Source organism: Hemibagrus wyckioides, linkage group LG09, assembly GCF_019097595.1.
Source record: "Hemibagrus wyckioides isolate EC202008001 linkage group LG09, SWU_Hwy_1.0, whole genome shotgun sequence".
Taxonomy (NCBI): Eukaryota; Metazoa; Chordata; class Actinopteri; order Siluriformes; family Bagridae; genus Hemibagrus; species Hemibagrus wyckioides.
Genome location: NC_080718.1, coordinates 24274141 through 24292468, shown reverse-complemented (window position 1 = coordinate 24292468; position 18328 = coordinate 24274141). Strand labels below are relative to the sequence as shown.

The following is an 18328-nucleotide window of genomic DNA, read 5'->3' as shown; positions in this document are numbered from 1 at the left end:
TATCTTGACCAGTCCCTGACCAGCAGCCAAAACAAGCAAAAACAAAAAATAATGACCATCGACATAGCAACGGCACAAACAAGGTTTAACAGCACACAGGAGAAATGGTGTGTGTGTGTGTGTGTGATTAGGGATAAGCATGCCAGGGGAAGCAAGGCTTGATGGGAGGTGTAGTCAGTCATGGTTAGCCACATACAAACAATGACTCATCTCCTGACCAAAGGGATGGCTATATGCTTCATTTAGTTGGACACAAACAGTTGATGCAACGCTGATAATTTCACTGTGTAACAGTGTGCTACCTATGTCCTGGGTGTGTGTAGCTAGAGACACACACTGTGTCTGATACTGCAGTGCTACAGCTACTGTGGTGCAGTCAGAACTGAATGACGAACACTGACCTGAATAAGAGCGTGTGTGTGTATTTATATGTGTGTGTGTGTAAAACAGCAAAAAACAGAGGTGTAGGGCATTGTAGGAAATTCTTTAAACATTTTTTTTTCTTTATGCTAGATTTAACTGAATAATCACCCCCTAATAACCTACAATTTGGACCAGACTATAAGTTTCAGTTTTATCTTGAGATCCTTTTGATTCATGATAAAGCCTTTTAAACAAAATAAACAGTAGCAGCTTATGTGCAGATAAAGCCCTTATAAACAACTCCATATGATTTTCAAATCAGCTGAAATACTAATTATTTTATTTGACTGCTGTTTGACAGATGTAAGCAGATATGCTGTTGATTTGGTCACCTTTTTAATGTTACACGGTTGAGTTGCAGCGTGTTTCACTGCCCCACTTACCTTCCATACAGTTATTACTGTAGCTAGTTGTCATAAATGGAAACTGCAAGAAGCACTAATAGCAGCCCCTTGGGGCAGGAATCACTCTGCCCCATGCTTGATGGAGGAGCAGCAGACAGGACAGGTAATGGCAGGGTTGCCAGAGCTGGGTTAAATATATTGTACAGCCACCAGGATCTCACAGCAAAATCTAATAAATTTCCACAAAAGGCAAAGTGTTAGTGCAGACATTGTGTCTAGGATGTACAGAACCATTTCTGTTGTAAGATATATTGCAGATGGGAAGAGAGGATAATAGATGACTGTGTGGAAAAAAGGTTGTACATCAAAAACACAAAAGGCTTAGAATATTTCATGCCTAACCTGGGTTGGTTTCCAGGTATTTTTGTGGTTTTTAAGATGTAGTTGGACTGGATATTTTTGCTGAAACCTGGCAATCCTGGATAATGATTATTACCTTAAATACAGTTGCTAGACTGTGAAATAGATGTTGTTGTATTTCGTTGACTCGCAACTGCTAATTTTCTATTTAAAAAACAAACAAACAAATCATTGGCAGCCTTTGGCATAAGTCTAGTGTGATTTCTCAAAAATACTTTGTGTTTGAGATTATATAGTTAGTAATGTCATGATCTGCTGCCGCAAATAAACCCAGTTTTATCCCATCAGTTAACATTTTGACATGAACATTCTACCATAAGACATTCACTGCATTACATCATCTTTATGATAATCTCTCTCTCTCTCTCTCTCTCTCTCTCTCACACACACAAACACCAAAAACAAGTGTTTGCATTCTGCTTCTTGCAAAATAATAATTATTACTAATAATAACTAATAATATAATAAGATCTACAAACACTGCAAGGCGGCCGAGATGAACTGCAACAGCATTTATGCTCATGCATCTCTGTGTACCTTATCTAACGCACACACGCACACACACCTGCAGTATGAAGGTAGGTAAGTTGGGGTGGTGTGTGCACGTGTATGAGAGCAGGGTTCGCCAATGCGTCTAATCCAAGGTTTTCTCCGGTCACTTTTTACCGAGTCTATAAAATTCCTCCCTGCGCTTCGCGCGCGCGTCACTCGTTTTAGCGCACCGATGACGTCACCGACGCGTGCAGCGGAATGTTAATGCGGAGCTGCAGCTTCATTCACAAAAAACAGTCAGGAGCCGTGTCCCAAACAATGCCCTCTTCCCTACAGTCAACATTCAGGGAATGATTTTTGGACACCAGCCTTTTCCTGCACCCTGTATCTATTTTATTTTATTTTATTTTATTTTATTTTATACTCTTCACTATATATATTTTTTTCGTTTAATTGTGTGACAGCAAAACTCCCAAAATAACGAGACGTTTCAGATCATTTCATTTCTACGTTTTGGATACTTTTTCCAAGACGCCAATTAGTTTAAAAAAATAAATAAAAATAATAATAATAAATTCAGAGGATTTGTTTTAACACTTCAAAAGATCTCACACAGCGCTGTTGTCAGGGGGCGTGGCCAGGTCGGGGCGACCATAGCAACCGTCCTTCGCCGCATAGATCAAATAAAACAACTGTGTAATGATGAGACTTTGACATTGTGTTTCATCATATCATACTGGGCAAATCGGTCCTGCTGAAGTCATTAGGGGGCTGTCATAAACACGCGTAATGAGAGAGAGAGAGAGAGAGAGAGAGAGAGAGAAGAAATATTAGAACTATGACCCTGGGAGAACACAGTGAACACTTGGCGAGCATGCAGCTATGAAGCTTGAGCATGCTGAGAGAGAGAGAGAGAGAGAGAGAGAGAGAGAGAAAGAGAGAGAGAAGCTAAACCAAACGCAGAAAGGTCTTATATATGTATTTTCAAACATAAGATGAGTACCTGCATTTTGTCGGACGTGAACACCTCAGCGTCCACGTCGCACGCGATGAGCGTCACCAGTTCCAGTTTCATATCGATCGATGGCATTCCCTCTTAAAACGATCAGCAGTGGGATGTTTTGTTTTTGTTTTTCTTAAAAACAGATCTGATGTTATTCCTCTTTTTCTCTCGTTCTCTTGGTCCTTTCAGAGTTTTTCACTGGTTAAATGTGCACCGCTCTCTGTGCTACGTTCACTGGGATCACCTGAGATGCGCTACAGAAGAGACCTGAGCACTCGCTGACTCCTGCCTGTCTGACCCTCGCTGTCTTGAACGCAAGGGGCGGAGCTAAGTCCTTCCAAACGCACCAATCAGCGCGCGTCCCGGCACTGACGCCATCCAGCTCCTGGATACACTGAAAATTGTTTTTGAGTTTTAAGGTTCCTTTTTTATCAAATGCTTTGTTTCTCAGTCAGAAATTGCACAAATGACCCCTCATGCACGTTCTGTGAGCATGTCACGGGTTCAAGAAAGACCTGCTTGGAGGAAAAGCCACTATAGACTACCATGGTTTTACTGCAGTTAACCGTCCCTTAATGAAGCAATCAGCCACGAGAGGGCGTGCGTTACAGTGATATCATCACCGGTGAATGTTCTTGGGTACCACAAAGTGGAACAAAACCCCCTTATGTTAAAACATGCAGAGATTTTATTGATGCAGATCGCCAGTAGCTTATGGAGTCCCTTGTAGGCGTTCCTTCTGGTGGTTGCCATTCTGGTGGTTGCCATTATCAGTGGGTGGCATGATTAGCACTCAACTTTTGACACCAAATCAGTTTTCTTGCTCCTAAAATGAAACATTCTGGCTTGTTTATAAAATTCACCCTTGTATCCATTATACACTATATTGACAAAAGTTTTTGGACGCCTGCCTTTACATATTACACATGAATGTAATATGGAGTTTGCCCACCCTTTGCAGCTATAACAGCTTCAACTCTTTTGGGAAGGCTTTCCACAAGGTTTAGGAGCATGTTTATGGGAATTGTTGACCATTCCTCTAGAAGCGCATTTGTGAGGTCAGTCACTGATGTAGGACGAGAAAGCCTGGCTCGAAGTCTCTGCTCTAATTCATGTTGAGGTCAGGACTCTGTGCAGGCCAGTCAAGTTCCTCCACACCAAACTCACTCATCCATGTCTTTATGGATCTTGCTTTGTGCACTGGTGTACAGTCATGTTGGAACAGGAAGGGGTCATCCCCAAACGGTTCCCACAAATTTGGGAGCATGAAATTGTCCAAAATGTCTTGGTATGCTGAAGCATTAAGAGTTCCTTTCACTGGAACTAAGGGGCCGAGCCCAACCCATGAAAAACAACACCTGAATTCAATGATTTGGAGGGGTGTCCATGATACTACCATGGTTCCACTATGATACTCCATGGTAACTACCTTAAAAACAAATGTTAGGCTGTTTTGGAAAAAATGATTCCATTTTGTAATGTAATGTGCCTGTATTTTCCAATAGCAATCACTGCTCTCTGTTTTGCTTCGATGAAGTTTGCCTTTTGTTAATGTGTCAGCTTCTACAAGGTTGTTATTTTACGTGCTCTTACATATAAACCAACATTTTGTGATAAGTAAATGATTCCTTATGAGGCTCGATTCAGTTTATTTTTATTTATATAGTGCTTCTAACAACGCTGTCGCAATTCCTGCTTCAAGGAAATTCAGATATAGACTTAGTTTTGTTTGTTCTGAATAATGTGCAGGTCAGGGGGGAAGGAAAAACTCCATGAAACTACACGAGGAAGAAACATCAAGAGAAACCATCCATCCATCCATCCATCCATCCATCCATCCATTTTCTATACCCGCTTTATTCCATATTAGGGGATCACAGGAATCTGATGGAGCCTATCCCAGTGCACATTGGGTGAAAGGCAGGGGTACACTCTGGACAGGTCGCCAGTCCATCACAGGACCCAAGAGGAACCAGACTACGGTTAATCTGTAGTTATTTGAACTGGACTATAACAATATAAAACAAAGAGCTGGGCTCAAGGCAGACATGGTGCTTAAGGCAATATACTGACAGTAGGATGATTTCTGATATTGGAGACAGAGGATGACAGGAAACTAGTGGTGTGGACTAATGTGGAGTTCAGTTTTTTTAATTAAAGGGGGTTTGGGATGGATGGGGTCTATTTCACATGTTCGGCAGCTAAACACGTAATTACCTGCTAAATATCTGCAATATTTTCATCAGTATCTCTTCTTTCTGTCAGACATCTGATTTGATCAGGGTTTTGGGTGAACAGTAATTCAGTAGCTACTAACCTACATGTGAGCATGCTCTTGGGTGTGGATGTCAAAAGTGCCAGGCAGTGCCTCTGGATATCATATGTATTTGTTTGCCCGAAGAGGTGATCTCATTCCGAAGCACCGACATTGAGAGGAAGAACCAACCAAAAGCAGCATCATACTCAACTGTGTGTGTTAACTGCAGCTCCATTCCAGCAAATGATATGCGGTGTTCTAGGAAAATGATTTCACTCCTCTTGCAGCACAGCACATTGTCAATGATTAAAATTTCAATTTTATTCACGAATGACATCTGCTTTAGAATTATGTGGATTGTCAGTGAAACACATTATTTTCTTGGTATCGTTTACATTACAGCAGCTCACCGGTCTCTCTCTCTCTTTTTTAGATTACCTAGTAGATTACAGCCTTTCTTTTGCTCCTCAAAGATGGGAATACATACATGACTAATGGCTATAATCAAAGTAGGTCTGCTGTTGGGCTTTACAGATCTATGAACCATTTGATTTTGTTTTGTCCAGAAAGTGCATTTTTTCTGTCCATAAAACTAATAGAACCATCTTTTTGTTTTGTCCGTAGGAAGAAAATCAGGGCAGTAGAACAGTTAAAGCTTCCAGGTATTTTGTTTGTGCACATTACACAGAACACCCCCTCCCCAAGAGTTTTTCATAGAACTATGCATCACTGTAGCGATAAACTGTTTTGACATTTCTTTTATTTCTTCTGAATACTAACATTTCAATATAATAATAGGGATATAAATAGAACACAATATGAATGACACACACACAGTATAGAGCAATGGCACTGTGTGTGTGTGAGAGTGAGATAGACATCATGCTGTGCTGTGTGAGAGTAAGTCACTTGGTGTGTATGAGCTGTTCTGTGTATCGGTCTATCCACCTTGTTTCTGGCAGGGTCAAGCTTAAAGAACTAGAAAGAATTTATTGGAAACAACTGAGTGGGTTTGTTGTTTGTGTGGAATTCACTCCATATAGTGCAAATGAATAAATTTGTAATGTGTGTGTGTGTGTGTATAGACTGCTTTGCTATCTCACCCTGCTCTACCAGCCTCTGGCTTCACTGCAGCTGCAGCAAACTAGGGCAAGATATTTATAGAACAGAGAGAGAGAGAGAGAGAGAGAGAGAGAGAGAGAGAGAGAGAGACAGGGAGGGTCCAGGTGCAGAGGAATGCAGGGTGATGCAGCAGAAATAGACAGAGAGAATGAAAGAGGGGGAGGGAGAGAGAGAGAGAGAGAGAGAGAGAGAGAGAGAGAGAACAGACACAGAGGAAAGACATTTAAAAAACAGTTCCACAGTTCCTATAAACAGCCTGAATTAAATAATGAACAGAAGAGGAATGTGAATGAAGGAGAGACAATGTGTGCCTGTTGCCTGGTGACTCAGAAACACTGCATTATCTCCATCTTCATGCCCAGTTCATATATTAATATCGTCCTGATCCATACAGCAGCAGAGGCTATTTTCATCTCGGCTCTCCATACTCTTCTGTCTAAAATCACATCTAGAAGACAAACAAGTCTATTTATGCCTGATATATTACATAAGGATGATAAGAACAGCTTCCCATTTCGGAAAACTTGTTTCTAAAATTAACTGCAATTAATTAATCCACCACCGCCGTTTCTTCTGGAAAGCAGCATAAAGTACCGGTCTAAAGCCGTGCGTCTCGACGTGAGGTGAAGGTGAATCTAAAAATATCCCTGATTCTTTACATTTTGTTAGAGTGCTTGAAGCCACTGTTATAAAAGCTATTATATTTCCATTATATTAGTTGCTGCAGATATTAGCCTCACTTGAACTTAAGTGTATTACTGTACACTATCACATCATAAGCCTAATATCTGAATAGCTGGATTAGGAAAATATTATTAAAATAAAATCAGTACTAAATGCACACTTAATTATTTATTATTTTTAAAAGGGCCTGGCTTTTAGATAAGTCATGCATTGTGTGCATCCATGTTCGATTAAAACACTGTCCATTTCTTGTCCAGGTTTTAGGACATTAGTAAAGGTTTAGTAATGTGATTTAAAGGTGGGGTTAGGTCAAAGTGTCAGATAAAGCAGCAACAACAACATCAACAAAGAATAGTACTGTTTAATTTCAGCAGCTTTAATAAAATACTGGCTCAGAGAGCACACACACACACACACACACAGTCTCTCTCTCTCTCTCTGTCTCTCTCTTTCTCACATACACACACACAGTCTCTCTCTCTCTCTCTGTCTCTCTCTTTCTCACATACACACACACAGTCTCTCTCTCTCTCTCTCTCTCTCTCTCACACACACACACACACACACACACACACACACACACGCACACACAGTCTTTCTCTATCTCCTCTCTCTTTTACACACACAGTCTTTCTCTATCTCCTCTCTCTCACACACACACACTCTCTCTCTCTTTCCCCCTCTCTCTCTCTCTCTCTCTCTCTCTCTCTCTCTCTCTCTCTCGCTCTCACACACACACACATACACACACTCTGAACCCTTAGAGCAGGTAAACAGCCACATGCACTGTGCTGTGGAGGTCATGATGTTTGATGACGCTGAAGGACCTTGATGATGATGCCACCGAAGGACCCTGATGATGCTACAATTATTGGCCTAACTTTAAGGAAGCTTTGAGAGAGGTGTACACACACATCCATGTGTTATTTTTAGCCTGTTGTCCAGAGAATAGATATGATGTAGCAAGCAGTGAGTATATCAGGGTCACCCGGAATGCTTTACTACCTGTGTCCCTTTCTGTGTTGTTATTTTTATCTCCATATTGAAGGATTAACTCATACCCTCCCACTCAAGACACAAAAATACACATCACAGTGTTTTGCTTGATCAACATTTGACTGTTTCATACATTACCATTCTGTCCTTCATGCTTTAGCAAGACACACTCTCTCTCTCTCCATTGTTTCTTTGGGTTCCTCCAGAAACCCTCTTGAAATTTCGGAAACGTCCTGATTAAAGTCCATACAACAAACTAAGCACTTCTTTTATTTCATTTTATTGAATTTTTCCTACCATTCCTACCTAGCTCTCTCACTGAAACATATATTTAGGACACCTGCCTTGCACATGCACATGAATGTAATATGGAGTATATGGAGCCGCCCTTTGCAGCTATTACAGCTTCAACTGTTCTGGGAAGACTTTCCAAAAGGTTTAGGAGTGTGTTCATGGGATTTTTTGACCATTCCTCTAGAAGCGCATTTGTGAGGTTAGGCAATGATGAGGTCAGGCACTGTTGGACGAGAAGGCCTCGCAGTTTCCACTCTATTTCATCTCAAAGATGTTCTATGGGGTTGAGGTCAGGACTCAGTCAAATTCCTCCACACCAAACTCAGTCATCCATGTCTTTATGGACCTTGCTTTGTGCAATGGTGCGCAGTCATGTTGGAACAGGAAGGGGCCATCCCCAAACTGTTCGCACAAAGTTGGGAGTATGAAATTGTCCATAATGTTTTGGTTTGCTGAAGCATTAGGAGTTCATTTCACTGGAACTAATGGGCCAAGCCCAACCCATGAAAAACATCACCTGAATTCAATGACTTTGGAAGGGTGTCCCAAAACTTTGGGCTATATATACATATATAGCTTGTATATATACACACCAGCTTGTTGAGCATCACATAATTACCTGTTGATTAGCTTAACCTAGTGTGCTAACATCAGAATTCAACTAATATGTGGTTGTAATGGAGTGTAATTATAAAATACCAGGGTAGTTCAGGGAGAAGTCAACGACACATAAAGCACAAAGAGGTATTGTGTGCCTAACAATAACAATAACAAGCATATATCCAGTGAGCAACCTTAAAATATCAGAGAGGCCCCTGAAGTGGTGCAGAAGTAAAGTGTTCACTCTCTCGTGCTCTCTGGACTGTCAGGGTGTGAGGGAAAGCATTACTCTCTACTCTTGTCAATCAATCACAGAAACTCCAGGGCATTTGTGAGCTCATGTATGTGGAAGAGGGTGCTTTCCTCAGGGTACAGTTTAAAGACGGTTGAGAACTCCTGTATGAGATGGTTTGTGAGGGGGAACTGGTCGAAACTGGGGGGAACTGGCCAAGGAAAAAGAGAGATACAATTCGAAGCAGCTGACAGATCCAAAGTCACTGCTTTGGCTCTGAAAGAAAAAGTCTTCTGAGCACATATTTACATTTGGCAGATTATAAAAAGTGGCATTTTATACAACTGAGGGTTAAGGGCCTTGCTCAGGAAAACAGAAATGGCAACATGGTGTACCTGGGATTCAATCTCACAACCAGCTGATTAGTCATCCAATACCTTACCCACTAAGCTACCACATCCCAATGGCATGCCAGGAATCCATTTTTGAAGTAAAGATTGTAGGCAGCAACTAGAACCATAGTCTGACAGCCAGTGATTCCTGTATGTAACCATACATACCACCTCAGACTCCTGTATGTAACCATTCATTCCACCTCAGATTCCTGTATGTAACCATACATACCACCTCAGACTCCTGTGTGTAACCATACATGCCACTTCTGACTCCTCCTGTATGTAATCATACATGCCACCTCAGACTCCTGTATGAAACCATACATGCCACTTCTGACTCCTGTATGTAACCATTCATTCCACCTCAGACTCCTGTATGTAACCATACATACCACCTCAGACTCCTGTATGTAACCATTCATGCCACCTCAGACTCCTGTATGTGACCATTCATGCCAGCTCAGACTCCTTATTGTGACCATGCATTCCACCTCAGACTCCTGTATGTAACCATACATGCTACCTCAGACTCCTGTATATAACATACGTTCTACCTCAGACTCCTGTATGAAACCATACATGCCACTTCCAACTCCTGTTTGAAACCATACATGCCACCTCAGACATGCCACTTCCTACTCCTGTATGTAACCATTCATGCCATCTCAGACTCCTGTATGAAACCATACCTGCCACTTCCAACTCCTGTATGTAACCATACATGCCACCTGAGACTCCTGTATGAAACCATACATGCCACCTCAGACTCCTGTATGTAACCATACATGCCACCTGAGACTCCTGTATGAAACCATACATGCCACCTCAGACTCCTGTATGTGAACATACATGCCACCTCAGACTCCTGTATGTGAACATACATGCCACCTCAGACTCCTGTATGTGAACATACATGCCACCTCAGACTCCTGTATGTGAACATACATGCCACCTCAGACTCCTGTATGTGAACATACATGCCACCTCAGACTCCTGTATGTGAACATACATGCCACCTCAGACTCCTGTAGGTGAACATACATGCCACCTCAGACTCCTGTATGTAACCATACATGCCACCTCAGACTCCTGTATGTAACCATACATGCCACCTCAGACTCCTGTATGTAACGATTCATACCACCTCAGACTCCTGTATGTAACCATACATGCCACCTCAGACTCCTGTATGTAACCATACATGCCACCTCAGACTCCTCCTGTATGTAACCATACATGCCACCTCAGACTCCTGTATGTAACCATACATGCCACCTCAGACTCCTCCTGTATGTAACCATACATGCCACCTCAGACCCCTGTATGTAACCATTCATGCCACCTCAGAGTCCTCCTGTATGTAACCATACATGCCACCTCAGACTCCTGTATGTAACCATACATGCCACCTCAGACTCCTCCTGTATGTAACCATTCATTCCACCTCAGACTCCTGTATGTAACCATACATGCCACCTCAGACTCCTGTATGTGACCATACATGCCACCTCAGACTCCTCCTGTATGTAACCATACATGCCACCTCAGACTCCTCCTGTATGTAACCATACATGCCACCTCAGACTCCTCCTGTATGTAACCATACATGCCACCTCAGACTCCTCCTGTATGTAACCATACATGCCACCTCAGACTCCTGTATGTGACAATACATCCCACCTGAGACTCCTGTATGTAACCATACATGCCACCTCAGATTCCTGTATGTAACCATACATGCCACCTCAGACTCCTGTATGTAACCATACATCCCACCTCAGACTCCTGTATGTAACCACCCCAGACTCCTGTATGTGACCATACATACCATCTCAGACTCCTGTATGTGACCATACATACCATCTCAGACTCCTGTATGTAACCATTCATGCCACCTCAGACTCCTGTATGTAACCATTCATGCCATCTCAGACTCCTGTATGTAACCATTCATGCCACCTCAGACTCCTGTATGTAACCATTCATGCCACCTCAGACTCCTGTATGTAACCATTCATGCCACCTCAGACTCCTGTATGTAACCATTCATGCCACCTCAGACTCCTGTATGTAACCATTCATGCCACCTCAGACTCCTGTATGTAACCATTCATACCACCTCAGACTCCTGTATGTAACCATTCATACCACCTGAGACTCCTGTATGTAACCATACATGCAACCTCAGACTCCTCCTGTATGTAACCATTCATGCCACCTCAGACTCCTCTATGTAACCATTCATTCCACCTCAGACTCCTGTATGTAACCATGCATACCACTTCAGACTCCTGTATGTAACCATACATGCCACTTCAGACTCCTGTATGTGACCATTCATACCACCTCCTGTATACCACCTCCTGTATGTGACCATTCATACCACCTCAGACTCCTATATATAACCATACATGCCACCTCAGACTCCTGTATGTAACCATACATGCCACCTCAGACTCCTCCTGTATGTAACCATACATGCCATCTCAGACTCCTGTATGTAACCATTCATTCCACCTCAGATTCCTGTATGTGACCATTCATGCCATCTCAGACTCCTGTATGTGACCATTCATGCCACCTCAGACTCCTGTATGTGACCATTCATGCCACCTCAGACTCCTGTATGTAACCATTCATACCACCTCAGACTCCTGTATGTAACCATTCATACCACCTCAGACTCCTGTATGTAACCATTCATGCCACCTCAGACTCCTGTATGTAACCATTCATACCACCTCAGACTCCTGTATGTAACCATTCATACCACCTCAGACTCCTGTATGTAACCATTCATGCCACCTCAGACTCCTGTATGTGACCATTCATACCACCTCCTGTATACCACCTCCTGTATGTGACCATTCATACCACCTCAGACTCCTATATATAACCATACATGCCACCTCAGACTCCTGTATGTAACCATACATGCCACCTCAGACTCCTCCTGTATGTAACCATACATGCCATCTCAGACTCCTGTATGTAACCATTCATTCCACCTCAGATTCCTGTATGTGACCATTCATACCACCTCAGACTCCTATATATAACCATACATGCCACCTCAGACTCCTCCTGTATGTAACCATACATGCCACCTCAGACTCCTCCTGTATGTAACCATACATGCCACCTCAGACTCCTGTATGTAACCATTCATACCACCTCAGACTCCTGTATGTAACCATTCATACCACCTCAGACTCCTGTATGTAACCATTCATACCACCTCAGACTCCTGTATGTAACCATTCATACCACCTCAGACTCCTGTATGTAACCATTCATACCACCTCAGACTCCTGTATGTAACCATTCATACCACCTCAGACTCCTGTATGTAACCATTCATACCACCTCAGACTCCTGTATGTAACCATTCATGCCACCTCAGACTTCTGTATGTAACCATTCATGCCACCTCAGTCTCCTGTATGTGACCATTCATACCACCTCCTGTATACCACCTCCTGTATGTGACCATTCATACCACCTCAGACTCCTGTATGTGACCATACATGCCACCTCAGACTCCTGTATGTAACCATACATGCCACCTCAGACTCCTCCTGTATGTAATCATACATGCCACCTCAGACTCCTGTATGTAACCATACATACCACCTCAGACTCCTGTATGTAACCATACATACCACCTCAGACTCCTGTATGTAACCATACATGCCACCTCAGACTCCTGTATGTAACCATACATACCACCTCAGACTCCTGTATGTAACCATACATACCACCTCAGACTCCTGTATGTAACCATACATGCCACCTCAGACTCCTGCTACCTCAGCATCACTGGACTTTCTGGACTTCATCACAGCACTAATTCAAATCATTCCACGTTCATACTGCAAACCTAATGCAAAAAGAACTGCCAGAGTTTCCCGTAACAATCACTGTGATTGCTGTTCACAGTAAATATTTCCAGTAACAGCTGCAGAGAAGCAAAACACACTCCCACGAACGGGTTAATTCACAGGAACGCTCTGCAAATGTAGTTCAGGCATCACTGAATGCAGGTTACTCAGCTCCTGCTTCCACAGAATCCATTATATTTGAAATGTGTGCATTAGCAGAGAATATAAAACCATCTAGGTTGGACCTACATGCTTGAGGCAGTGTGTGTGTGTGTGTGGTTAGGAAACATTTGTTCATTCTGGGAAGATGCTTCATTACTACAACAATACTCAAATAAACAGTGTCCAGGAAAGTAAAAATTATATCTAATTACAAAACACACACACACACACACACACACACCAGCCATAATATTAAAAGCACTGACAGGAACAGACAAGCTAACCTTCACTCCCCACATGCATCAATGAGTCTCTATGCCTATGACCCTGTCAGTGGTCCACTGGTTGTCAAGTCAAGAAGCTTTTATTGTCATTTCGACAGTGGAACCTCGGCATACAAATTAAATTTGTTCTGGAGGCGAGTTTTTAAGGCGAAAATTTGTATTGTAAAACAAATTTTCCCATAAGAAATAATGTAAATGTAGATAATCCGTTCCAGCCACCCAAAAATATTACCAATATTCCTAATATGAAGCGTATGTAAACTGTATGGCTGCTTGCAAAGAACTGACCCAAGCCAAGCATTCCATGTAAAGGCTCCTCACAGGAAATCATGCCACCAAGCTTGGGCTAAAAATAGAACAGATCACCCACGCCACCAATCTGTCAACAAAAAAATGCTTGGAAAATCACGTAGCTTTTAAATGCATGCTGAATGCACCTTTGTTATCAGGGGTTGACTCTTTCAAAACGAGTAAAATGTGTAAAATTCATGAATTTGCTTTGGTTGCCTTTCCAATGACACACAAAAAAAAGTTTTGAACAGCTCCTGGACATACGTGCAACTTAGCCGGCATTTGGTTCATTCATATGCCGAAAATGCTTCATGTGCCGATGCAAATTTATTGCAAAATTTCAATTTTTAAGGCGAAAATTCATAAGCGAGTATGTATGCCATTTGTATGCCGAGTTTCCACTGTATAGTGACATGAAACAATGTTCCTACAGGACCATGGCGGTATATAAGAACACAGACCTACATAAAACAACACAGAACCAGGTCCAAGATCCCTCCTTGGACCACTTTTAGTAGGTAATACTGCAGGAACACCAGACAAGACCTGCTGTTTTGGAGATGCTCTGACCCAGTTGTCTAGCTGTCACAGTTTGGCCCCAGCCAAAGTCACTCAGATCCTTACACTTTCCCATTTATCCTGATCAGTATGCTGATCAGTATGTGTGTTATACACACACACACACAGAAAGAGAAAGAGATCAAACAGAACACTGAAAGCACTGAAAGGTAAAGTGAAAAACAATTATTTTATGACAATGAAACCTGTCAAAGGCTCAAACATCAACTTTCCTAATTCAGATTCAAGTTCACATTCAGGCTTTGAAAGGTTTTTGAAGGTGATGTGTTAGAAGCAGGAGAAATGGGCAAGCGTAAGGACAGACAGCTGGGTCAGGGCATCTCTAAAATACCAGGTCTGCTGATATGCAGCACAAAAAGTGATACCACGACACACCTTCAGAAATCATGTGAAGTCCATGCCTCCATGGGTCAGCTGTGTTGTTGGCATAATATTAGGCAGGTGGTTTTAATGTTATGGCTCATTAGTATGTGTGAGTAAATAACATTACTTCACATTTCATTAAAATGCTCTAAAATGAGAAGTAAGAAATGTGTATAGCTAAATGTTTGTAACCTCGCTGTACTAGAAACGTTACAAAAAATCACTGGAAAAAATATAGATCATGCCCAATATCATTACTAACACAACATATATGTATAGTCTTATCTGCTTAAACTGCTTAAACCTACAAGTGCTGACTGACTGAATATCACTAACTAGTAAATATGTCAATATCAGTATCAAACACTGACACAATGAACATCTAGCCTGCGGATGAGAATCTGAGACTGAACTAGCTAGTTATGCCAGTTATTACTAACAACCTGAGCTGGAACTTTATGGCACATTCTCATAGATCTTTTAGTTTAGTATCTTTAAAAATAAAACGAGGTGTGTCGCATAATATACAATATGTTTGGCTTGACCTTATTTCAGTTTATTTAGCATAGAATTGTGTTACAGCAAACCTGCAAAGAATCACATCGCTGGACCACACACACACACTTCCGCGCCACTCACCCGCTGCCTGTCCTCCTCAAACACAGCCTCATGTACAGAGCAGGCAAACAGTGAGGTGGGCAGGTCACTCAAGTCCATCATGTCCTCTGACTCTTCATCATTCTCCCCAAATAACATCTCCTCCTCATCCTCATCTTCCTCAGGGTCACTGCTGTGGGCCTCTGAGCCATTACTCCACAACTTCAGTCCATCACGCATCATCTTCATCGGCCTGCCTGGCCAGTAGACTATATAGACACAGAGATAGGGATGGGTGTTGATTGTTGTTATTATTAGTAGTATTAGTACTAGTAATAGTAGTAACCACAAATAAGAATTGTATTTCAAAAATTTCAGCAGAACAGATGCGTTAAACATCCCTAAAAATCAGGATTAATACAAAGTGAATTCCTACTGGTTATAGTGAATGTCTTTATGCTTGTCTTTTCCTACAATTCTTGGTTCTGACCGCTCAGAAGGGTTTGAATTCATTTATTTAACAGCACTGAGAGATGCAAATTTCATATATATATTATCAGTCTGTTAATAAGTTATCATTTCTATAATAATAACTAGCTTTTTGTTTTATTTCTAAGAGACTAAGAGACTGTAGAGTGTAACATACTGTGATATGAAAATAATCAGCTTTAGGGTTTCCAAGCACAGCACATCCCGTAATGTTTAATGCAGTACTTAAATAACATCCCAGGAGCAATATGGTCTAACCATGATGCTTCATTTCAGTCTGAAACCTCGAACCTTTAAGAACAGCTCAGAAAGGCTTGACCAATATTGGACTCTTTGAATCATATAAAGCATAGAAGGAGAATAAAAAATTACAAATAACAAAAAATTCTAGTAAGGTCTAGTATGGAGAGTTATTCTTTTGGCTCTATTTTCTTTCCCATGCTAAACAGACACCTGAGGAAAGATAGCATAAACCCAGTGGCCATATTATTAGGTATACCTACCTTGTAGCTGCAATAATTTTTTTCTCCAATTACTGACTGTAGCTTATCTAATTCTACATGCACTTCTACCCTAGAGTCCACCTCTACCCTGTCCATTAATGGAAAGCTGTCCAGATTTGAGTGAGACCGTTCTCAGCACAGTAGTGACAATACTTCTCACATTATGATGTTCCACTTTGTAGGTGTACAGTTAGAGACTAGAGCTCATTTTTTTTCCATGCATAGTGTGTTAATCATACTCTAGCTGTCATTATTGTTACTTATTGACCACAAAGGCTGAATGGTTTTGGTTGGAGGATTGTTTCTCAACCCAGTGGTCACAAAAAGATGTTTTAAAAGCTCAACAACACTGATACACCTGATACAGTCAAACCTTATACTGTCTTCAGTATGTACTTTATTCTAGTTAGTGTTAAAGGTGGAGCCTGAGCCTTTCTTGGAAACTCTGGGTGTGAGGCAGGAACACACTCTGGATTATACACCAGGTCATTACGGGGCACCACACACACACTTTTACACATAGGGCTGCGTAATTTAGCATACGAGCATGTTTTGGAAGGATTTAGGAGACCGGAGAACCTTGAAGAAACCCACTGGGACAGTGGGAGAAGATGTGAAACTCCTCACAGACGGTAACCTGACCTCAGGGTTGCTCCCTGCTGTAGAACACAGTCAGTGGTCTTCCACTTCCACTAAACTGTGTTTGTTATAGCTCAAATGGCTCCAGTCAGTGTGTATAGCTGTATGTAACACTATATTGCCAAAAGTTTTGGGACACCCCTCCAAATCCTTGAATTCAGGTGTTGTTTTTCAGGAGTTGGGCTCGCCCCCTTAGTTCCACTGAAAGGAACTCTGAATGCTTCAGCATACGAAGACATTTTGGACAATTTCATGCTCCCAACTTTTTAGAAACAGTTTGCGGATGACCCCTTCCTGTTCCAACATGACTGCACACCAGTGCACAAAGCAAGGTCCATAAAGACATGGATGAGTGAGTTTGGTGTGGAGGAACTTGACTGGCCTGCACAGAGTCCTGACCTCAGTTTGATAGAACACCTTTGGGATGAATTAGAGCGGAGACTGTGAGCCAGACCTTCTCATCCAACATCAGTGCCTGACCTCACAAATGCGCTTCTAAAGGAATGGTCTAAAATGTCCATAAACACACTCCTAAACCTTATGGTAAGCCTTCCCAGAAGAGTTGAAGCTGTTATAGCTGCAAAGGGCGGGACAACTCCATATTACATTCATGTGCATGTAAAAGCCGATGTCCCAAAACTTTCGGCAATATAGTGTATATAGTACACCTGTAATGGTAGGTACACCTGATAGAGTACAGTTTGCATGTGCAACAGCGACATCCAGCGGTCACTTTCCTATTATCCAGCACTAATCTTATTACAGGCGAGCTTTGGTGTAAATTAAATTCTAATCCAAGGCAAAATCTGAATAAAAACAAATCATTTTCACACAATGACGTCACAAATAGGATTCCATTTATGCACACTTATTTTTAAACCAAACAACACAGGGACCAGCCCCTAGAGACCCATAATGATCGATTTTACATCACGGAAATTGTCCATGTTGTGAACACGACAAAACAAAACAGTGATAGAGAGGATAGTAAACAAAATGTCTAAATAAAACGCGCTGCAATAAACTACATGGAAAGCCGACAACTTTATTCCTGAGCCGGTGAGGACCAAATCCGCCAGAGTAGACAAAATAAACATATTATTTAACCAAACACTTACCGAAACAAATCTAAAGTAAAGTCGGCAGCTCGGAGTTCGGACACAGACTCTACCGGCTTCACCTCGCGCTCGTCGCCATTTCCTGGCAGAATGATGTGAATTTAATGATCCGGCCTTTAAACCCTTTTCTCCTGAGCGAAGAAGATTCAGAGGATGCTGA

The 18328-nt window shown here is 41.8% G+C and overlaps 1 protein-coding gene across 2 annotated transcripts in view; it reads right to left on the bottom strand.

Annotated features, from left to right (window-relative positions):
* Positions 1-18328, bottom strand: part of rcan3 (regulator of calcineurin 3) — a 40686-nt gene extending 22358 nt beyond the window's left edge. The window contains exons 1-2 of one of the 2 annotated variants that reach the window (XM_058399210.1): positions 18169-18328; positions 15462-15688 (exon numbers count right to left, since the gene is read on the bottom strand). In XM_058399210.1, coding sequence (XP_058255193.1) covers positions 15462-15668 — 207 coding nt within the window. In that variant the 5' untranslated portion in view covers positions 15669-15688; positions 18169-18328. Of the gene's footprint in view, positions 1-2682; positions 2986-15461; positions 15689-18168 lie in introns of those variants that run through there. The other variant, XM_058399211.1, reaches the window with a different exon arrangement.